Source organism: Gastrolobium bilobum, unplaced genomic scaffold (assembly GCF_033153095.1).
Source record: "Gastrolobium bilobum isolate Gb01-03AN ecotype WA unplaced genomic scaffold, APGP_CSIRO_Gbil_v1 utg6972, whole genome shotgun sequence".
Lineage (NCBI taxonomy): Eukaryota > Viridiplantae > Streptophyta > Magnoliopsida > Fabales > Fabaceae > Gastrolobium > Gastrolobium bilobum.
Genome location: NW_026899746.1, coordinates 1,587 through 25,633, shown reverse-complemented (window position 1 = coordinate 25,633; position 24,047 = coordinate 1,587). Strand labels below are relative to the sequence as shown.

The 24,047-nt window shown below is 33.3% G+C and overlaps 1 protein-coding gene across 5 annotated transcripts; it reads left to right on the top strand.

Moving 5' to 3' along the window:
• Positions 1–6,708: 6,708 nt before the first annotated feature.
• LOC133293199 (casein kinase 1-like protein 12) lies at positions 6,709–16,944 on the top strand. Of its 5 annotated transcripts, XM_061491736.1 has the most exons (15): positions 6,709–7,178; positions 7,312–7,352; positions 9,299–9,368; positions 9,494–9,642; positions 9,966–10,061; positions 10,147–10,217; positions 13,703–13,764; positions 13,874–13,937; positions 14,020–14,104; positions 14,181–14,307; positions 14,450–14,532; positions 14,621–14,687; positions 15,942–16,048; positions 16,241–16,301; positions 16,365–16,944. In XM_061491736.1, exons 1-15 carry the CDS (start codon positions 7,103–7,105, stop codon positions 16,529–16,531), a joined length of 1,326 nt encoding a protein of 441 aa, XP_061347720.1. In that variant the 5' UTR covers positions 6,709–7,102; the 3' UTR covers positions 16,532–16,944. The 5 variants fall into 5 exon arrangements, with proteins under 5 accessions (XP_061347720.1, XP_061347719.1, XP_061347718.1 ...); XM_061491735.1 differs by having other exon boundaries at positions 14,621–14,684; positions 16,241–16,944; XM_061491734.1 differs by having other exon boundaries at positions 6,711–7,178; positions 15,945–16,084; positions 16,241–16,944.
• The last annotated feature ends 7,103 nt before the right edge of the window (positions 16,945–24,047 follow it).

Below are 24,047 nucleotides of genomic sequence, written 5' to 3'. Positions count from 1 at the left end.
TGGCGTAGCGAGAACGTGACGTCGTATTTTGCCAAAATTTGATTAGAACATGACATACAGATAAATACTATTCATAAGAGTGGTATATTAGTTAATGTCCCAATAATTGATCTAGAAGGTGACTACTTCAACCTTATCCCTACTTTCAAGGAAGATGACTGCCATGTAGATTCTACGAGCCTCAATGTCATCGTCTTAGTCAAACCCTTGAATTTATCTCGATTCTGAGTTGATTGCAAACTAAATAGTTGTCCCATGAGCCTCAGGTTCTAATGTCTTCCTATTTTGTGGGAAATGCTTATCATGCATAATACATACAACCATGTATCCAAAAAAATAAATAAATAATACATACAACCAATTATAATGGATGTATAATATATATCTTGAACTATTCAATCCCATGATGTTTTCTAAAGGGGAGAATCAAGGCTAATTATATATATATATAGCACACCTCTACCTAACATGTTGAGAAATGGTAAAAACAAAGATGAAAGAGGGAGAATGCACTAAAAAGGTAAAAATGATGTTTGTTGAACCTAGAATTCTCACACTTTTGTCATTCAAACCATTCATGGATTAAGGGGGAGCTTTGATAGTTGCTTTGATATTATTGTTTTGGTGCTACATAACAAGTGTTCTTTATTAACATGCTCAATGGAATTTTATTGCTCACAAGTTCGCGTGCTTATCTTGGTTTATGCTTTTTGATGTTGCCAAAAGGGGGAGGAAAATATCAAAACTGAGAAAATTATATTCTTCCACCATATACATATATGTTGGTTTGTAATGCTTCACTTTCATAATTGAGGGGGAGTATGATATACATTCTTTGAGAATATTTGTTATACTAACCCCTTCTCAATTTTAAGTTTGTCGTCATAAAAAAGGAGGAGATCGTAGATACAAGGTATATTTTTGATGATAACAAAGTGCCAAAAACAAAAAGAGAAGAGCATTGATCAAGAGCAAAAAACATAAACCATATGTGGATATTGAAGGCGTATGATGTAGCCACACAAGAATAGTAATGTCATATCAAAATCGCAAGATCATTGAACCAAGAGCAACAAGGAATAATTAGAAGAGAAACATCAAGATCAAAGACAACAAACCATGGACAACATCTAAGAGAAGCTCAATATCATAACCATGATGAAAAATGATCAAAACCAACAAGTGTCAAGCATTGTCATATCCAACAAGCCAAAACATCAAGCTTAAGTAAATATCCAAGACACAAGACATGAAGCTAAGTCTAAAATCATATTTAGAATATATCTTTTGGACTTAGAATATATGTGAGGGTATATGGTAGATTGCATTGCATGAGCTCAAAGTTTTTCTCAAAGTAAACGTGTTTTTCGAATTGCACAATCATAATATTTATATACTTGAGAGAAATTTGAAAAACCCATGGAAAAGATCCTTGGCATATTTTATGACTTCAAAACATATTTATCAAGGCAAGGTCTTTCACAAAAAGTGGTTGGAAGCAAGCTAGAACACATTTGAACTTAAAATTTGTTGCATAATTTTGCTTTTTCCTTCCATACAATTTTTCATATCCAAGGTCATAGATTTGGATCTTGTGTTCTTCATATAAGTTGTAGATCTTTCTTTTATCTTTCCAAAAAGACCATGATCACATCAATCCGACAAGAATAGCTCAAATTAAGCCCAAAATACAAAACAGTTTTATTGTTGTCAAATTTTCAGCCTTCCAACAGGTTGGGAATCGATTCCCTGCATATGGAAATCGATTCCCAAACTAGGAAATCGATTATCACCATGTGAAAATCGATTCCCTCTTCCTGGAAAGGTTGGGAATCGATCCATAAGTATGGGAATCCATTCCCCAGGCGACAAAAAGCCTATAACGGCTATAAACGAGTAGTTTTGAGAAAAATCAATATAAATACATTTCTTATGACCCTAAAACGCATTGATCACTATTCCTACACATCTTAAGGATGATTTGAGAGCTTCTTCATTATCATTTTCATATTATTTCATATTTTTCGAAGATCAAACATATTTGAGCTTATATCTTGAAAATCCATATACTCATAGTGCTTCAAGTTGTATATCCACACTTTGAGAGTGTATATTCATTTCTAAATATTTTTCTCCTTGTATTCTTGAGTTGAAAGGGTTGTGAGACCCATTGTTTGAGAGGTAACCAAATACCTAAGTAAATTTGGAGTGAATTGTAAGGTTGCCAAGTACCCGTAAACTTGGAGATTGTGGTATCCAAGAACTCGAAGTCTTGAAAGATTGTAAAGGTTTGTCAAACACCCTTAAAGCTTGACCATTAATGAAAGAATTGATCGAGTGGCTTCAGTCTGGACGTAGGTCACAAGTGGTGATGACCGAACCAGGATATATTGTGTTTGCAATTCTCTAAACTCTTTATTTCTAGCATTTTAATTTCTTCTTTGATATCTTGTATGTGCTAGAATAAGTTCTATAATTGTGATATATTATATATTATGGATTGTTTGAATGTATTGATTAGCTTTTCACATATCAAAGTTTGCTTGAAATGATTATTTAAAAACTAGAAGAAGATTTTTGCGAAAATCTTATAATACTCAATTCACCCCTTCCTGAGTATGGAAACCACATTCCTAACAATTTTTCCATGCACCTTTTGCTTTTTCACTATAGTTGCTCTCAGGAATGGTGTTTTTGTGACTCATCGTGATAAAATCTTCATTTGATGACATCTTTTAATAATAAAACTCAACAAAGATAATAAAATTAAATTTTAACTTATATTAAAATTTTTGTTTACGTTTTTACTTGTATATTTGTGTACAAATATTATTTTATTAAAAAAAATTGAAAAATGAAAAATTTATATTTTGTATAAAATATTTTATGAAAGCGTTATATATTTATTTGTTAAAATAATTTTGAAGGTATTAAATACAATAAAAAATTAAATTTTCTTAAATTAAATTTTAAAATAGTTCACGAGTTGTTCCTAACCCATAAGGCTTTTGCCTATGCAGACCTTTATTATTAGAAGTCATTTGACTCTATAGACATTTTGGCCCCAATTAACACGTGTTAGAATCTAATGGGGCGAGTTGATCCATTTTAACATCTCTAAATTAGCTTATCTCAATGTCTTGAAGACTTTCTTAAATATGGATGACAATTTGTTTATAGAAAAATTCCAACTTATGCACGTTGGTCGTATGTAGTTTGAACTCATCGGTTGATTGGCATTTGCAATGTCAATAGTCCGAGCTCGTCAAAGTTATAGTACTCTAATGATTAATCTCATATCTAATTTTTTTAAATAAAAAACATCATATTATATACACATAAATTAAGTTAATTTAAACTCATTCTTGATGGATATTTTATTGATTGACGAAATCTGGTAACTGGGGGCGGACTGCTACATTGTCATTATGGGAAGCGACTACACCTTCAAGTGAAACCAGAAAATTAAATGACATAAAATTATGTCATTTTAAGAAAGAGATAGATACAAAATAATTTTTTTTATTTAAATTTTAGATCTATTTTAATTTCGCATATTACTGCGGTTTATAATCTTGACTCACAACATCAAGTGCATGTTACTGATTATGGATTTTTTTTTTCTTTTTTGATATGATGAGAGCGTTGAGATTTAAATTTATGATCTCATGTAAACTATCAAAACTCTTCATCACTATATCAATTTTAATGATTTTATTTTGGATTAATTTTAGTTAGTACAACTCAACTACCCACTTATTTTCACTTTTTGTTGTTGTCCGTAAATGTTATTTGGGATTACATTTTCTAGTATGACAGAAGATAAGAATTTTTTTCTACTGAGATATATAAGTACATAGATTTCAAAAAGAAAACAAAGCTCAAAGTTTGATGGCTGTGCAGGAAAAAATAAATTTTTCGTGCAATACCACAGAATCATTTCCCATTTTAATTTTAGATAAATATGAAAACATTTAATATTTTTGAGAATGTTTTTTAAAGTTTAAATGATGGAAGAAAGAAGAGAGGGTGAAAGTTAATGTTTGAAACATAACTTCCATTTCAATGAGAAAGTAATATAATTATTTATTGTCATTACAATAAAGATAACGTAAAACGTGAATAAATCATTTTTATATGAATAAATGTTATTTAAAAACTTAAGAGTAGATTATATTTACAAACTTTTATAAATTATATTATGTATTATGAGTAGCACATGCTCAAGTAGTATATACTACTCATAGTACATAATATAATTTCTAAACAAAAAATTTATAAATATAATCTTTCTCAAAAACTTATACCAAAAATAGAAATACAATATCTCCAAGTTTACTTTCAAACAAATAACTTAATACTCCTAATAAAAATATTAGAATTATTTCTTAATTTTTAAGATTTGAAGTTGAAACCACAAGTTAAAAGAGAATAAATTTCTTATCACTTAAATTAATAGTTATATAAATATTATTAAAAAAGTTATTTTATCTCGATAGATGCGAATGCAAAACAATTAGGAATAATCTTATGGTAATATGCATTCATTAATACTTTTTAATAAGAAAAGTAGTATATAAGTAGCACAAATTTTGATTATTTTACAAATTAGAATAAATTAGAATGTTAACATTTTTATTTATTCATTAAATTGTGATTTCTAATCAATTAATTCTTCTATCCAGTTATTTTAATTCACAACTTAATTTCTCACGTGCACAATCTTAACATTTTTATTATTATAGCACATGTTTATCAAAATTCTTATTGCACATGTTTTTTAATCCTCAATAAATAAATAAAATCTAAAACTAATCACATATATTATATGTAATATAATATATAATAATAAAATATCAAAAAATTAAATTATTTTAATAGTAATTAATCGATAGTATAATCATAAATAAAATAAATAACCAATTTTTTATTAATAATATAAATGAAATATTGTAAATATAAATATTAGTATTATATTGTTCAATTTTTTTTATTAAATTAAAAGATGAAATAAATAAATATGAAATAGTAAATTTTAAAATTATAATAATTACATTATTTAATATATATTATTAATAAAATTTTAGTTATTTATTTAGTCATAGTAGTAGAAGAGGATTGAATATTGATAGAAGAATAATATTTGAAACTTGAAAAGTAAGGAGTGGACGGCGTGAGAAACGGTAGAGAGGTGTTTAACACTTAAACAGGGTGATATTAAAAATTTAAAATGACTGCTGTGAAGGTCACGTGATGTGGGACCCACCAACACAGCAGTGACAACGCCTCGAAAGCTTCGTCGTTATGTTGTGTCCCATCCTAAATTTTTAATGGGATCGGACGTTTGACTAAATTTCTAAGAATTTAAGATGCGTTTGGTACGAAGGTTTTTACGGAATTTTTAGGAAATTAAATTTTTTTAAATTTTAAATTTTTAGATATTAATGTAAAAATTATATTTTTAAAAATTAAGATTCTTAGAAAAAAAAAAATTTCTCCTTTACTACGAGAAATTTTGGAGAAATTACATGAAAATAAGGTGGAATTTTTTTTCGTATAAATAAAAGAGAAAATATTTTTGGATTTATTTTTTTCCCATCATTTGAATTATAATTACAAATTTCCAAGCTCAAATATCATTTTTCCCAGGATATTTATTTTTTCTCACCTCGTGAGAAAGTAGAGATAATTTTATGAGATAAAACTGACATTTACCAATGTTATCACGTTTCTTTCTTAAAACATGGGTAATTTTATAATTTCAATCTAAATTCTCAGTAATATTTTATAACCAATCAAACATAAAATTAATTAAATTAATCCAATTTTCTGCAAAAGTTTAACCTTACCAAATAATTTTTTCATAATATTTCTGATAAAAAAATTTCTCACCATATTTTTTGACATAATAATTTTTGAGAATTTTTTTTTCTTGTATCAAACACTCCAAAAATGGGACATGGGAATATACTTTCAAGTATTTATATTTTTTGAAATACTTGAAGATGTAAGAATTGTAAATAAAAATAAGTTATCAATGTAACTATTCCTATAAAAAAATTGTTCTAAAAAAAATAGTGAAATATAGAAAAAGAGAAAAATATTTATACTTTTGAAGGATATATAATTATGTCATGAGAAAAAAATATAATTTAATATTTTTTATTTAAAATTTAAATTTTTTTCCCATAATTTTATGGGATAGGATATTGTGACACCCAAGTTATGTTACACCCATGTGACACCCAGTCAATCTCACCGTTAGATCGTTTATGTTGATCCAACGGTTATATTTATTTCTATCTTTGTATGGTCATGATTTCCTAAATTTAATATTTTATATTTATTTCTACTTTTGTATGGTTATGATTTCTCATATTTAATGCTTTCACTTTAAATTTGGGAAATCATGACCATACAAAGATGGAAATAAATATAACCGTTGGATCAACATAAGCGATCTAACGGTGAGATTGACTGGGTGTCACAATATCCTATCCCTAATTTTATTACTTATATCTTTTTTCATTTAAAATAATATAATTTTATTTCATTTAAAATAAGAAACGACATCTATAAAATAAAAATAGGGGTCAAAGGAGTTTTTTTTTTTTTTTTTTTTTTTTTTTCCAATTTGATAAAAGGAAGCACCATCCGTACATTGAAGTTTTCTCATATCTATGATATCACATGATAAATACTCTCTCCTTCAAAATAACCGACGGTTACAAGAGTGTTCTTTGGCTTCTTCTTGCTTCAACTTCTGTACTCCAATTCCATTTCTATTTCCAATTTTTCTTAACCTAACCCTCAAACAAAATCACTTTTATCTTCTTAATCGAGATCTCACACTTTAATCTAAATTATTTTCTTCGCTTTTTATTTTTTTATTTTTTTCATTTTCCAGTTTCATATTCTTCTGTCGGAGCTGCTTCTCTCTCTCTCTCTCTTTATCCGATCGATGAATACTGCTTCTTGGATTCGAGAGCTTTGGCATTAAATGTTGTCCTCTATTCCAATTAGGCGTTGGGATTAGTTAGCTTAGGGTTTCAATAAATTTAGCTTTTTTTTTTTTTTAATTTTTAAAACTTAATCATTTTTAATGGAACCTCGCGTTGGGAATAAATTTCGGCTTGGCCGGAAGATCGGTAGCGGCTCGTTTGGGGAGATCTATTTAGGTTGTTTTATTTTCTCTTTCTGTTATATTTTATTTTAATTTAATTTTTTCAATTTTTTTTTTTTTTGTAATTTGCGTGTTGTTATTGTTGATGATGATGAGCGTGGTTTTTTCTTTTTTTGGTTGTTCTGCAGGTACTAATATTCAAACTAATGAAGACGTTGCGATTAAGCTAGTAAGTGGTGTTGTTGACCAATTGGGTTTTAGATTATATTCGAATTTGAGTACTTTTGTTTTTGTTGTTGCTTTATTTGTTTGTTGAAGTCTGAAGGAGAGGACAATTTATCAGCCTCTGTGTTGGCAGTTGTTAAGCTATGAATGATCTGAAACTGTTTTGGGAAAGGGTGTTTTATGTGAAGTCAGATTCTGCAATGGGTTGTGAAATTTGGGTTCGGGTTGCATTTTGTCCTGGCGTTCTTTATGTGTCATTGAATTGTGTGTGCTTCTATTATTGGTGTCTGTGACTGTGTCTTCACTGAGCTCATTGCTGTTTCCTATTTTTTGGGAGGGTGACTGGGTGGTGGCAACTTAAAGGATTCTCTTGAGAGACATTTTTGACTGTTTAGTTGCCAATTCTTAATACACATTTGAAGCAAAACTGTAAATAGGATGAACGGGATGCTTTAATTAAAACCATTATGGTGTGAGTGAGAATTTTGCTTATAAGCAGTAGGTTTGAAAAGCAGAACTTAAACATTGTAGTATTGTCTTGCTTGTTTTAACTTTTTAGAGCGAGTTGGAATCTAACTTCAATACTTTTTAGATGTAAAAATGAGGTGGGCTAGTGTGAATTTTTAGGCATTGGAATGAAGATGCTTCTTATTGATGCACTGTTCCTGACATCGTTATGACTGATGATTGTCAAAAGCAAGCGTCTATTCATATTGTTATCTATTCAAATAAAGAAATAATATTTCTTTTTAATGATTGAGTGGTTTCAGATTGTAGATTTTTTTTTTTTTAATATGATAAGATTATTATGACCAGCATTGCACTTTACTTTCCTCGACATGCATGACTCTAATATGTCACAAAGGTGTCATTCATTTCATAATGAAAATTTTCCTTTACTATCTTACCTTAAAATGATTATTCATGTCTTATGCATCTGCTTTATGAGAGCACTAAGCATATTAACTAAACTTTCTACCATGCTTTTCGCAAGATCAATGAAAGTGGTCAATGTAATGAACCGATAGTTCCCAAAGATTTGGTAGATGGGGTTGGTTACAGCTTGAAACGTAGCTTATGGTATTACTTTTAAGTCATGTCCATTCAAGATTCTTATACATTATTCTGAAAATCTTTGGTCGGGTAATGTATTGGAAGTAATGACATGATTATTTCTTATTGTAAATAGGAAACTCTCTTTTCCAAAAAAAGAAACTATTCTTAACATGTGACCTGAGTTTCTCTAATATATTTATTTTTTAATCACTTCAAGAATTACCACCTTGTGCATAGAAAGTAAACATCAAAGTAACTAGTTTTTCTAGTTGAAAATAAATTGGTCATTAATCTTCATTTGTTTGTGAAAGTTAACCTCCAAGAAATTTTGTATCCAATGGTCAATAAGAAACAATTTTCTTTTAAGACAGATTAAACTTTAAAGAGGTCTACAAATGGAGTCTTTTCCTCAAGGTTGAAAACCGTAATCGGGTACAAGTTAAACTTTTTATATCCAACTTTATTGACATAAGAATTTTCTTCTTCTTCTTTTTCCCTCATTTGCTATTTTTGTAAGGATTCATTTTATCTAGAAAGAATGTAGGTGATGTGGATTGTGGAACATTTGATGATTAGGCACAATTGTTAAGTCTGTGGAAGAGAATCCTTTAATCTTAAAAAACAGAAAGGTCTACGACGTGAATCGTATGTCAAATTTTTTACTAATTTCTCTGCTTTTCTAGGGTTTACTATTGAAATATAGTAACATCCTAGTATTTCTTAACATTATTCCTAGTATGACATCTACTTGAACTTTTCTGATCATTTTGGACCTTTTTTCTCTTTGGTACTTGCTAGATTCTTGATGTCTTTGAGAGCTCTAGAGCTGATTTTCTTATTCTTTTTTATTTATTTCCTTACCGTTCGTTGTGGCTCCCTGCACTTTTAAATTAGGAAAATGTCAAGACAAAGCATCCTCAGTTGCTGTACGAGTCCAAGTTGTACAGAATTCTCCAGGGAGGAAGTAATGGCTATTCTCTTATCAATTTTTTTTAAAGCATTTTCCCTTTATGCAAGGAGCCCTAGCTTTTAATTGTTGATCATATTTATAATTTATATATGGTTCTAACTCAAGTTTGGTCTTGGCAGCTGGAATTCCAAATGTTAGATGGTTTGGGGTGGAGGGAGATTACAATGTTCTAGTGATGGACCTGCTGGGACCTAGTCTTGAAGATTTATTTAACTTTTGTAATAGAAAGCTGTCACTAAAGACAGTTCTCATGCTTGCTGATCAAATGGTAGGCCCGATGATACAAAAATAATTCCCCTTCCTTTGAGTCACGGAGATAAAGCTCACATGAACAATTTCATTCAAATGATACAATGAACTAATGACTCATTTAGGCCCCCTAGGTCCTATTTATACAATTAATTAGAACTAAGTAACTACTTAACTAATGAACCATTAACACTTCCGGGGCATTTAGCCCCTTTTGATCATTAAAAAAACACAATTACAATTCCTATCGCCGGTATTAACTTTTGGTATAATGCTGTAGCAATTAATATTTTTTTAAATCCTTTTAAAAAAATTTGTACTTGTGTTTTGTTTTTTTGCTAGATCAATCGTGTTGAGTTTGTTCATTCAAAATCATTTCTACATAGGGATATCAAACCAGATAATTTCCTCATGGGCTTGGGAAGGCGGGCAAACCAGGTGGGTAATCTTGTTTACATGTGGGCTCTTTGATGTATTGTATGTTAATATATAAGTTATTTAATGCATTTTTATCTGCGCGTAGGTTTACTGTATTGATTTTGGCTTGGCGAAAAAATATAGAGATAGCTCAACCCATCAACACATTCCTTACAGGTACGAGGTTTCAGTGTTTGTGTGAATGTGTTAGTAACATAGGTTATTCCTGCTGTTGGACCTTAATGAAATAGTGGAGTTGGTATGACTTAATCTTAACTGCTGCTATCCAATGGCAGTTATAAATTTTCAAGTTATCATGATATGTTCATCTTCATCTTCATGTGAGAAAAGATTAGGAAATGTATATGCACGTCACGAGGGGGGAAGGTGTGTGTATTCATATAATTTTTCGTAAATACAATTACAAGTTTGCGTTATTAAACCTTTTGAGTGGCAGTTTTGCTACAAGTAGACAAACCAATCATGTTCTAGTAGGCTGCTATTTTTTCAGATGCTTGCCCATGGTCCCTCTTTAACTAGTAAGTTGATGCTCTGACTGAGTCTATTCATATGCTGCCCTCTAGCTGGATTTTGTGCCTTTTAGCATTTGCAAAACTTGGAATCAGAGGCTGGCAGTGACAAGGACCAGGGTTTTGAGGGAAACTTCAAACAAGTTCAGAGCTGTTTAAGTTTGAACTAGTTTCTTAAATGGGTCAGGTTATATTGCTTACCAGTTTAATCATTCTACCTTTACTACCACTTTTGCATCATTGGGTTGTACCTAAAAATGGCTTCAATGCACACCGGATCCCACTACTTTCTCTCTCTTTTTTCTATCTCTTCAGTTAAACAAAGTAATGGGATTCAATGTGCTTGGAAGCCATTGATTTAGATACAATCCAACGGTACAAAAATGGAGGTAAATGTAGGATGATTAAATTGGTGGGCAATAGAACTTGCCTCGTCTAAAGTATATATGAATTTGAATTGGTTTCAATAATTTTTAGTTTTGTTTTGAATTTGGTTAAATTAGTCTAATATCAAAATCAATTTTATTTGGGAGGGGTTTAAATATCTTCATCTCTGACCCGCCCCGCACTTTAGATTAGTTTCATAGCCGGCTCAAAGAGTCGAAGCTTGTGGAAAAACCGTGGGGAGCCAACTTGCCTCTGAGGTAATTAGAGTCAGGTTAACTCCAATTTTTTTTTTTTTTTTTGTTGTTTTTTTTGGGGGGGGGGGGGGGGGGGGGGGGGGGGGGTAAGTCTTGGTGATCCCTTTCTGAAATATAAAATAAAGTACATTGAGAGAGGATGCAAAAATTAGGAAATCTTTATTTTAACTAAAAAACTGATTAGTTTTTAAATGAACTTTGTGTAAGATTTTTTTTTTGGGTACTAGTTTTGACTTAAAAAACTGATCAAATAAGATTCTCCTCCCCCCCCCCCCCTCCTCCTCCTCCTCCTCTATATTTCTGTGATTACCAAGATAGATTCTAATCATACAAAGTGATAGAGAAATAGGAGGAGGTTTAAATCATACGGTTCAAGCTAGCTAGTTGAAATGGAAGAGTGCTTCAGTTGTTATTTCTGATAGAAAGGTTTTTCTTAAGCTACAGGATAACTATTCTGGACAGTCATAAGACGCTTGATGCTTTATGGTACTGAATGATGGGCGATAAATGGCCAGCAAAAGCATAAGATAAGGGTTGTAGAGATGAGAATATTCCAATGGATGAGTGGTCATACAAGAAAGGATAAAATCGGGAATGAACGTCTACATCAATAACACCTTTATCCCGAACTAGTTGGAGTCGGCGAAAATAAGGAATGAATGTGTTAGAGAAAAAGTTAGTGGCATCTGTTGATGAAAAGATGTAGAATCTTGCGTAAGATGATTTGGACATGGGAGAAGAAGATCAATAGAAATTAGAAACCTAGTTAGAAGAGTTAATCAGATAGAGGATAGCCCAATAATTAGAGATAGAGGTAAATCAAGAAAGACTCTTTAAGTAAAACAATGAAAAACGAACTAGAATTAAATATTCTCTCGAAGAATTGGTAATGAACAAAACACAATGATGTTGTTTTATTCATGTAGCCAACCTCATCTAGTGGGATAAGGCTTTGGTAGTCGCTGTTGTACATCTAGTGGGAAAAGGCTATGGTGGTGGTTGTTGCACCAAGGCAGATTCTAAAACCAGCTATGTTTACCTATTTATCAACTCTATCTTATAAGTGAAATTTTAGCGTCTACCTTGGGTAAGAGAGCGAATATTGTACGGTGGTGGTTGTTGCACCAAGGCAGATTCTAAAACCAGCTATGTTTACCTATTTATCAACTCTATCTTATAAGTGAAATTTTAGTGTCTACCTTGGGTAAGAGAGCGAATATTGTTTGATGCTGCTAACAGACGTTGAAATAGTTTTTACTAGTGTATGTATGTAAACAACACATGGAAACAGTAATAAGGAGTATGATGAAGGAAAATCAACAAGGGGATGGGAAGAGATCAAAGGATATAGAATCTTGACTTGCAAGTTTTCCGACATAAGATTCATGTTAACTCACCCGAAAGGACTCAATTCTGAATTTGTGTGGTAACTTGATCATACTTGTTTATAGCGGCGCTTCAGTGCGCTATACCGGAGGTGCGTTGCAGTGCGGCGGTCGGCTGCCACAGACCGCGTCGCAACGGTCAATCGTAACTTGTGATACTAGAGAATACTTTGTCTCCTAATAATGGAATAATCTACTAGAATCCTGAGAATATTAATTCAATTCATGTCCTTTACTTCAGTTACGATTCTTCTTTTGCATGCAGAGTCGGCGAAGTTTCCAAAACTTGGGTTATATATATATTATATAAACGCCCTTCCCTTTGGATTTTATATATATTATATAAACACCCTTCCCTCCCCCGACCCTTTTTCTTCTTTCTGAATCTTTTATAATTTGTAGATAAGTTTTTATTTTGCATTGATTCCATTGTTTAATTTTCTTTTCCGGAAGTCATTTATTTACCCTGATGAGTTGGTGGTGAGAAATGTATTAAATTTCACCATGCATAGAATGCTTTCTGGAATTTCCATTTTTATTCTAGTTTTTTTTTGTTCTAGGATCAGGTTGTAATTCTTGTCAGTGATATTGGATCCATATTTCAGCTGGGATTTTATATAACCTGGACTTGGCTGGTGCTGTTTTTAATATTAATTTGTTTTTGTGAATGTGACGTGTAATTTATTTTATCCATAGTAGTTAATTGCGTCGCAATAGCGCTGCGAGCCGCGGCGTATGGGCATTGCAGTGCCTCGCCGCAAGAAACTGCGCAGCGCCGCACCGGAACGCAATAGCGGCCATTGCTATCGCATATGCCGCCAAATCGCGGCCATATTGCTGTCAAAAGGCAAAATGTCAATTTTGACCTAAATTTAAATATGTAATAGAAAATTTTTAAGGGTTTTTTAGTCTATCTGCGTCTCTCTCTGTCAATTCTGCTATCTCTGTCTTTAAAAAATGTTTCTTTTTGTCATTATTTTTATCATATATCTATTCCGTTATTTTCACAACCGCAACCCGCTATAGCCCTATAGCGTTTTCTGGGGTTGGCTGCGACATGCCGTAATCTGCATTTGATAACTTTGATTTTATCATTAAAACTGTAGGGAAAATAAGAATTTGACTGGAACTGCGAGATATGCTAGCATGAATACCCACCTTGGCATTGGTATGTCTGACAATATGATTCTTACCTGGCATTTGTTTATTGTGTGTCTAGTCGTGTTATCTAACTGATACATGTTGCTCGGTACTTTTTTGATGATCAATGCACATAGAGCAAAGTCGAAGAGATGATTTAGAGTCTCTTGGTTATGTCTTGATGTACTTCCTCAGAGGAAGGTGATTATTGCTGTCTACTCCACATTGTTTTCTTCTAGTACTGTGATGAAAGCCTTTGGCCTGATTTTCATTTTATATGTAGCCTCCCTTGGCAAGGACTTAAAGCAGGAACCAAGAAACAGAAGTATGAGAAAATCAGTGAAAAAAAGGTTTCTACCTCAATTGAGGTGGGTTGTGTACTTCTGTTATTATTCACTTCCTTCAATGCATGCTGTGCACTATATAATTTATTGCTTATTCCAGGCCTTGTGTCGAGGTTATCCAACAGAATTTGCGTCTTACTTTCATTACTGCCGCTCATTAAGGTTTGATGACAGGCCAGATTATGCTTACCTCAAAAGAATATTCCGTGACCTATTTATTCGTGAAGGTTTGAAATTATTCTCATATATAAAGCATCCCTTTTGTCTCAGTCCTCAAGTTTTTCATGTGTATGTTTTCTGGTATAATTTGCTTTACAATCTATGAAGGACCATTTAGTGTATTTGCTCATCGCATTGGGGTTTGGACAGGATTCCAGTTTGATTATGTGTTTGATTGGACCATCTTGAAATATCAGCAATCACAGCTAGCTACTCGTCCAACGCGTGCCTTTGTATGTGGTTTTCTTTTCTCTTCCAATTTTTTCCTTTAGGATCTTTGTCATCAGAAATGGATAGAATTCTGAGATGCTTGTTTTGTAGGGTCCTAGTGCTGGAACTAGTTCTGGAATGCTGCCGCCTATGACTAATGATGATAGACAGACAGGTAGTTTTTTTCTCTCTTTTTGTCATTCAAGTTTGGTCAAATAATGCCTAAGTGTATGCTTTTCTTAGTATATTCAAGTCTAACCCATGCTATATGTAGCTTACTGTCATTGGTGTGAACAAAACTTTTCTTTCTCATATTTTCTCAATTTAAATATTTCTTCAAAAATAATTATTTTTTAGCTGTCTCCTATTTGTTGCTGTTCCTCTGATATTGTCTCTACTTTTCAACTATGTAGTACTGACAAGTGTTAGTGTTGGAGACTCTGACACGCTTCGACGCGTGGTCAACATTTTTGTCAGGTTGACCAATTTGACCGTGTCCGACACGGTCAAATGACATTTTTGTAATAAAATTATAATTTTTAAAATGTAAAATAATAATTTTAAAAAAATTAAAAAACATTTAACAAGAAGTTAAAAATCATTTTTTTTTTTTTTTTTCCTTCTCTCTAATTAACAAAACCCATGACCAAAGAGACATCGACAACTCATTTTTCTTCTCTCTAATAACAAAACCCTAAGTCCCTAAGCCAAATATTGGTGCGGCGGCCTGTGATACTTGCAACTACGACGGTGAGCGAATGAGCGCAGCAGTTGCAACTTTGCAAGATGACAACCCATCGACAGGACAACAACCTATTTTCATTTGCATCTCCAAGCGATGAGCCCTCGGTTTCTTTGCTGGTTGCTACAGGTTTATTATTTTCTGTTGCTGGTAACAATACACTTCATACACCCCCCCCCCCCCCCCCCTCTCCCCTCCCCTCTTCCAGGTTTATTTTCTGGACTTTCACTTTTGGATGTTCCTTCACTATTGTTCATACATTTTTATTTTTTGCATCAATACACTTTTTTTTTCGTTCCTTTTCTGTAATCTATTATGCTTGCTATTTGCTACAGGTTTATTATTCTGAAAAAAAAAAAAATTATTCCGTAATTTTTTTTATCAGTTTAGTTTCATATTATTGTTAAATTATCGAATATTAAATGTAATGTAAACTATATAAACTAAAAACATTATTTGATATTAAAACGTGTTCGAGCGTGTCGAAATTCAAATTTTTTTAGAATTGACGTGTCGGAGTATCGTATGGTATCGTGTCACATGTTGCGTGTCGGTATCAGTGCTACATAGCTTTTCAGCTACTCAGTAATAGGTTTTCTACCAGCTTTTCTGTTTTATTTCCAAGTTTAATTGGTATCTGGTCATCTCCAGAGCTTTCTGTTTCAATGTTTTCCTCCCTATCTTTTACAGGAGGGGAAGAAGGGCGACCTCCTGGTCTGGTTTCAGTGGATTCCTCAAGGAGAAGAATGTCAGGGCCCATTTTAAATTCTGTAAATATTTCAAAGCAGAAAAATCCAGTCACCAGTGATTCTGCTGTTGATAAGGAAGCTATGGTGAGTTGTTTGGAGTGAATGGTCCTTTTCAAAACTCAGATTATTGTTGTTCTTCTGTAACTCAACTGATTATGAATGTAATGGTGATGTCAAAATATTCTACCAACACTAGTTTTACTCTTGCAAACTCAATATTTGCACCTTCTAATCATGCAGTTATCAAGTGCCAATATCTTGGGCCAGTCAAGTGGATCATCAAGGCGAGTTGCTGTTTCTAGTAGCCGAGATGCATTTGTTGATTCGGATCTTCGTACTCGTACTACCGATGCTAGCCCTGTAGCAGCCCACAGAATTTCAAGTGGGCAAAGAAGTTCACCAGTTGGATCTTCAGATCCCAAGAGAGGAGTATCATCTGGGAGAAATGCTTCTCATGTCAAGAATTATGAAACTACAGTCAAGGGCATTGAGGGTTTGCAATTAGAAAATGATGAGAGGGCCCATTATTAATTTCTCACCTTTTCATCTTGTAAATGTAAATTTGAGTTGACAGGCACCATAATAGTTGCTCATGTTACTAAGGTGAGCTATGAAGAGACGTGGTTCTGAACTCAGGAATCTGGGCATGTATTGTTAACTCATCCGCTCATACTGAAAAAGCTGCGAAGTTGAAAGAACATGAGCCAAACCAGGGATTGTTCTTTCTGTAAAGCTCAGGTCTAAAGTGGCACTTATCGTCTGGCGGGGGAAACCCCAAGTTTTGTAACCTTTTCCTGTGAGTTATTTTTTTATTTACCAGATGCTTGCAGTGTATCAAATACCAACAAAAAATATAATTTAGCCATTGTCCTCATGTTTTGTATAGGATTTCAAGTTTCTAACATGTCTCTGGAGATTACTGTGGCATTAGGAGTATTTAAGGTTCGTGGAATGTTTCCACCTTGTGATGTTTCTATAAAGTTTGAATGATCGTATTTCATTCAGTGTTAAGAAAACCGGACTCATCCGGCCAGGTCGATCCGGGAACCGGTTAAAGCAATGGATTGGCCATGTATCAGAACCAGTGCGATCCGGTCGGTTTTTATGACAACCGGTGACCTGATCGGTTAATCGGTGATCTGGCTTGGTTTCAAAAAATAATAATAATTCCAAATTTAAAAAAAATAAATATATATAATGGACATATTTGAATATTTTTTTTGCTTATTGACTTACATAAGTTATGTTCCTACAACATTAATATTATCTTCATTATGCGTTATGCAGGAAATTTTGATTGGATTTATGGTTAGAGATGTCATTTTCTGAACCTAAAGCATTGTATCACGATCATTATATTTTTGTTTGATCTTTTATTGGATAATAGTATGTGATTTATTATTTTTTATATTAAAATATTTGAAATTTTTTTCAATTTTTTTAGATATTTGATTATATTTATAATTTTTTAATATAAATTATAAAATTGCATATAATTATCGGGTCATGCGGAATCAGTGACTCACTAATTGAATCAGTGATTCAGTGATCCAATACCTCGACTGGGTCAATGACCGGTTCAGTTTTAATAACATTGATTTCATTAGTTATTCATAGTTGTTGTCTCTCAATAAACTTGTATCTTTTTATTTCAGCATGTTAGGAAAGTTGTTTAAATTGGTTTGAACGTGTTCTCGTGTCCGGAGTTCTCTCTCCTCTTGGTTGCTCTCTGATTGAACATGTTAAGCCTTTCCGTAAGTTAATTCTCCCCTCCCTTCAGTGTCTGATTGAAAACTGAGTAAACCTTGCTAGTAATTATGTTCATATAGCGAGATCTTACTAGCACGTTATTGTTGTAAATCAGTAAGATACCTTTTAAATTTTCTTGAAGATCTCATCAGTGAAAGTCGTCGTGTTTTTATGTGGTTGTAAAAGTAATTTTGGGGTTGATTTTAAGTTTAGGTTTTTTAGTTTAAGATATTTCTCTACTATTTTGTTATTTGAACATTTTAATTTATTTTAGATTAGAACAAAGTTATTTTATTAGGGTTTTTGGTTATTTGTTTTACAAATAAACAATTTTGATAAATATTGATAAATTTATCAGCATAATTGATTATTGATATTTTATTTTATTTTCATAAAATATCTTAATATAAGTTTGACCGCTTGGCTATAGTCTGGTTTTTTTATTTATAAACTATTGTAAATATTAGAATTAATGTTGTAATTATTTACTTATTATTTGTATTAGCTAGAATACTCTAAAAGTGTCTTTGATCTTAGTCGATTAAGTTTTTTTTTTTTAATATCTTTAAATAGAGAATCTTTGTACAGATATTATACAATTTAATAATATACAATTCTTTCATTTCAAATTGGTATCAGAGCTCTCGATTTTGTGAGCTTTGCTTCCGCATTATCGCCTTTAAAAAAGAACCTTTATATTTTGCCTCTCGTCGCTACTAGCTACCACTGAAAAATATTTCCGGGGACCTTTTGAAATGAAAGGACCACCGTTTGACGCTCTGATCACTGTTATTGTTGAAACACCATCGTTGACTACCGTCTCCGAAGAGTTTTTCAACGATCCACCCACGGTTGTGATCGCCACGACGAGGCGACCTCCTATGTCCAAGACCCACCTCGAGATTCCTTCTAATGCTCCCTCACGCGCATGGAATAGAGGTGTATGGAGGCACGTGAGACACCCTTTCACGTGCGACCAGTACAGATCAGCTCGCCTCCTTCTTCTGAGTTTGGATTGTGATTATCTTATGGTTTTGACTCTGTTGCAACCTTCCCACAACGTTTTTCCTTCTCTTTGTTACTGTTCTAGTCTCCTTGTTACTATTCCGACGACGTTGGACCTTTACTGTTCTGATTGGACAGCTTTTCAGCGAACTTTATGTCTGACATTGAAGATAATTTGATCAATCAGACATATGTTACACCCTCTATGGCTTCTCTTACTCCAAATGATCTGCCTGCTCTCCAACAGAATTATCATCTTAATGGAAAAAATTATTTGCAGTGGTCTCAGCTAGTTCGTACGATTCTCAAAGGGCGTCGTACGATTGCTCATCTTGAAAGACCTATTTCTGTCAAAGCAGATCCAAAATTTGCTGATTGGGATGATTAAGACTCTCTTATTATGACGTGGCTATGGAACTCTATGGCTCATGAGGTAAGTCAATATTGCATGTTCTTATCTACTGCTCTTGAGATCTGGAATGTTCTTCGTCAGACCTATTCAATGAAACAAGATGCCGCCACCTGCTATGATCTGAGGAATAAGATTTTTTCTACCAAGTAGGGCTCATTCTCTCTAACAGAGTATTATGGAATTATGAATGGATTATGGGCTGAGCTAAATCAGCATCAGAGTTTGAAGATGGAGTACAGCAAGGATGCGGCCACTCTGGCTGCTCTATTGAACGAAATCATATCTTTGACTTTCTTTGTGGCCTCAATTTAGAATATGATCCTATTCGGGTTCAAATCCTTGGTAAGGAAAAATTACCTTCTCTTTCTGAAGTTTTTCATATTGTCAGGGTGAAGAAAGTCGTAAGAGTTTTATGATGGATGCCAAGTTCTCTGAAGGATCTGTCATGATCTCATCTAAAGTCACTACTTCAACTCCTTATAATTCTAAGCCCACTGACGAGTCTGCTATGATCTTGGCTAAGCCACCTTAGGGGTCTTCTTTCTTTAAGTCACCTCTGGGGTCCTCTTCCTTTAAGCCCAACAAAGAGGGGCGTTGGTGCAATTATTGTAAAAGACCAGGTCAAACAAAAGAGGTTTGCTACTGTCTTCATGGGAGGCAGCAGGTTCTGGAGAAGCTTGGTAAGTCATCCCCACGTGGTTAATCTTTTTTGGCCCCTTCAGACATTCCTCTTGTGAATGAGACCTCACATATGCCTGGTGAGTTTACTACTATTTGTCGTGAGAAATTAGAACGGCTTAGGTCCGTATTTGAATCTCTCAATAAGCCTTATGGTATTGGTACTTCGGCTATGACACTTATGCACTTATTCTTTTATTGCTTATTGTATTGATTTTAAAACTTCATGGATTGTGAATTCTGGTGCTACTGATCATATAACTTGCTGCAATGACCTTTTTCTTTCTTATAATCCTATTGTTGGTATCCGTATTATAGCTGTAGCTGATGTGTCACACATTAGTTGCAGGTTCTGGTAACTTTAAAATCCAACCCTCCTTGTGTCTCAAGAATGCTCTCCATGTTCTCCAATTTTCTACCAATCTTCTTTTTACTCATAAGTTTACTACAGATTTGAATTGCACTATAATCTTTTTCCTTACTCATTATTTTTTTCAGGATCTCACCACGGGAAGACGATTGGAGTTGCTAAGGAGCAGGGTGAGTTGTATTATCTGGTTCCAGACTTTGCTACAGAAGGTACCAGGGATCAGACTTTGATAACTCGTCAGTCTACTTCAGATTCTCTTATTTGGCTTCGTCATAAGTGTTTGGGGTCATCATTCTTTTAATTTACTTAAGTCTATGTTTCCGTCTTTGTTTGTGTCGCAGTCTGTTGAGTCTTTTAATTGTGATGTCTGTCAATTTGCAAAACATCATCGCATATCCTTTCCTTCTAGTGAAATAAAAAGTGTTGAACTTTTTACCATTATTCATACTAATGTTTGGGGGCCTTCCAAGGTACCTAATGTTTATGGTGCTAAGTGGTTTATCTCTTTTATTGATGATTATACTATGGCGGATCTAGCAAGTGTACTAGTCGTACAAGTAATAAAATGATGAGTAAAGATCGTTCCCACAGAGATTTGTATTCAAACACCAATTAACCATAGAAAACTAATTTGAATCAAACAAAAGTTTGTAAAAATCATGAATGTTTTGTCACCAGAAAATTGATTTGAAGTAACAGAATATAATGCTAAAATCTGAATTAAGATTTAATAAAAACAAGTAGTCAGAAAACAACTTCCCTCAACAATAAACTCATGTAAAAAACTGACCATATGATGAATTCTTTTTCATGTGATGTTAATCAACCTTTTACTTATCATCAAGATGTAATCCCTTACTACCCTGATAGATACATTAATCAGAAACCCCAATCCCTTGGTGATTCCTTTCTTAATTCATACATTAAACACTAAAGTCTTAAGATTACATCAGAACTCTAGCATCAATCCCTTGAGTACTAGAATCCTGATGATGAGATTGCCAAATATAGGAGTAGTGTAAACATTCCTGTTCTACACTACTTCCTTAGTAGAAAGAATTGAATAAGAAAATCTCATATCAACACATGAAAAATACTTCATCATATTAATCAAACATACGTAAGATTGTCATTAAGTTCCATTGAATTCAGACCACAATGACTCTACTCAGACATAACTAAAGAATACACAAGAGAAGAAAGATCAAACTCCATTACCATGCAGTGAATCTTCAATCTCTAAGTACAATTACATAAGAAACTAACTAATACAAGAACTAAGTCCTAAAGAAATTTACAGAGAAGTCAGATCAGAGAATCTGATGTAAGAGAGAGAGAGACAATCCAGATTCTAAAAATGTGAAGGACCTTGCCTTATATAGTTTTACAAATTCAAACAGAAAAACAAACATGGGCGCTAAAACGTTCATGAGTGAGCGTTTTAGCGTCCATGCTTGACGGATGCTCAACTGCTTTTAACTATCTTGAACGCTAAAACGTTCATGAATGACCGTTTTAGCGTCCATGTGCGGTGAAAGTTCAACTGTCTCCAACTGACTCCAACGCTAAAACACTTGGTTTGGACGTTTTAGCGTTGGAGACCAGAGTATTTTTCTAACAGTAGGGCGCTAAAACCCTTGATCAGGAAGTTTTAGCGCCCAAGACCAGCAACATTTTGTCCTCGGATTGCAGCAGCGCGCTAAAACATTTTGTGTGGACGTTTTAGCGCTCAGCACTAGCAAGTTTTGGCTTCTTTCTGCAGCAGGGCGCTAAAACGTTCTGGATAAACGTTTTAGCGCTCAACACTTAGAATTTTTCTCTTCTTCAGAATCTTCTTCCTTTCCCCAGCTGCCTTTTAATCTTGCTTTTGCTACAAGTATAATACAAATTTTCAATAAAGCTTCTTGAACTTGTAGTTGAGGACATTCTAGGATATTAACCTCTTTTTCCACCATTTAATCACACAAATTGATACTAATTCATGCTGAAAAACCTGATGAACTAAGGGTTTATCACAATTCTCATATTTGAATATTGTTGTCCTCAGCAATAACTTTAAAAACAGAGAAGGACTTGAGATTCCTTACAAATGGAACTTATGAGGATGGATTTGAATTATGACAGATCAACATTCCATGATACAATCTTACAACCAAGCAATCTATCATTTCCCATGACTTGCCCAACTTCATCATATGACTTTCAACAGATCAGTAAAGATGAAATACAAATACTTTCAACACAAAACACCCCCTTACTAGGAACTTCTCAAAAATTGTGAGAATTAAACTTTCTTGCACTCTAGTGTTTAAGGATGTACTCATCACTCAATCTTCACTGTACTTAAACTACCATAAGCTTGCCCATCTTCTCACTTTCCACAGTGACACTGATCCATAAAGTAGATCAAAAGAGACTTTGGTGGTATGGCTTGGTTAGGAATAAGATTCTGTATAGGAGGAGGGAAATGTCTTGGCATGAGGTTTGGCTAAAGGTAGGATTTAATGTTGCAGAAGGGTTCAGATTAGATGAATCAGATTCAGATAAGAGGAGGATCACAATTGAATTTATCTATGTGCTCCTTAATCCTTCTCATTCTCTTCTTCCTTTTCATTCATTCTTTTCACCACCTTTTCTACAACTTTTCTTTTTCTTAAACTTTCTTCCTCCTTTTCTTTCAAACACTTTGTGTTTTTAATTTCCCCTTTTCCTTGTTTCCTTTTCTTTTCCTTTCCTCAACCAAGCACTTTGTGCCTTTACTTTCTTTTTCCCTTTTTCTTCTTCTTTTCCTCCAAATTTCCAACACTTTGCATTTTTATACATTACAGAAACACCTTTCTCTATACAGAGCTTTCATCCATTAACCCTTTATCTGAAACATGTAATCTGAAAACTGGGATAGATGCAGGCTCTTGATTTTATCAACAACAAACTTAGGCTCAAGGTTTTCATGCAATGGGAACATTTGGTTCAAAAGAGAATGCCTCAATCAACTCTACCTTACAAATCATGAACCATTTCAAGCAAGAAACAGAGCAAGTTCTAGAGTTAATCATACAGTGAAGTGCTCTCTGAAATTTTATTTTCTGTATAGGCTCAATTCCTCACAGTTCAGAGTGCATGCTTGACTACCTCTATATACATCAAAACTAATCTCTCTACTCTTCACATAAAATGAGCATGCAATCATATCATTTTAGACACATGCAAAGATTCAAGATTGTATCTAAAATTTGATCAATCATGTAAAACTTTGATCATCCAATCCTCATGGAATTTCACATCATATTAACTCAAAATCCAATTTCTCTACATACACAACTACCTAAACTACATCACACAAGAAACTTAAAAGAAAGGATTGAGATGTTTCCCTGTTTGTGGCTCATCAAACTGTGTGACTCCATGATATTTGCATGTCATTCATTCACACTCCATTCCCAGATTTAAACATTGCTGTCCACAACAACTAATTTAAATCTGAAATAACAGTTGAACACTGAAACACATTCACATATCATCAAATAGCATAAGTACTATTTCAAAATGTGCATATATCAAAACAGGGAATCTCATTGTACTTAACCAAAATAAAACCAGAAAATAGAAACAAATGGAAAAACAACAAGAGAAATCTAATCAGTCGACTCCTCATCATCAGAAAATAGGAGATCAGATCCTGGGTCATCAGTAGGTAAGGGGTTGTACTCAGCATCTGCATCCCTGTCCTCATCCATGACAGAAGTATCACCAGCAATTTGATCATCATCAGCAGTGGCATCAGCAGCAGTCTGAGCAGAAGCAGCAGCAGCAGTAGGCTAGGCAGGAGGAGC

Coding starts and splice junctions, on each gene's coding strand:
- LOC133293199 (XM_061491733.1), top strand. CDS start 7,103: ATGGAACCTCGCGTTGGGAATAAATTTCGGCTTGGCCGGAAGATCGGT. Junction 9,369..9,493: donor CAGAATTCTCCAGGGAGGAA/GTAATGGCTATT, acceptor TGGTCTTGGCAG/CTGGAATTCCAAATGTTAGA. Junction 10,062..10,146: donor TGGGAAGGCGGGCAAACCAG/GTGGGTAATCTT, acceptor ATCTGCGCGTAG/GTTTACTGTATTGATTTTGG.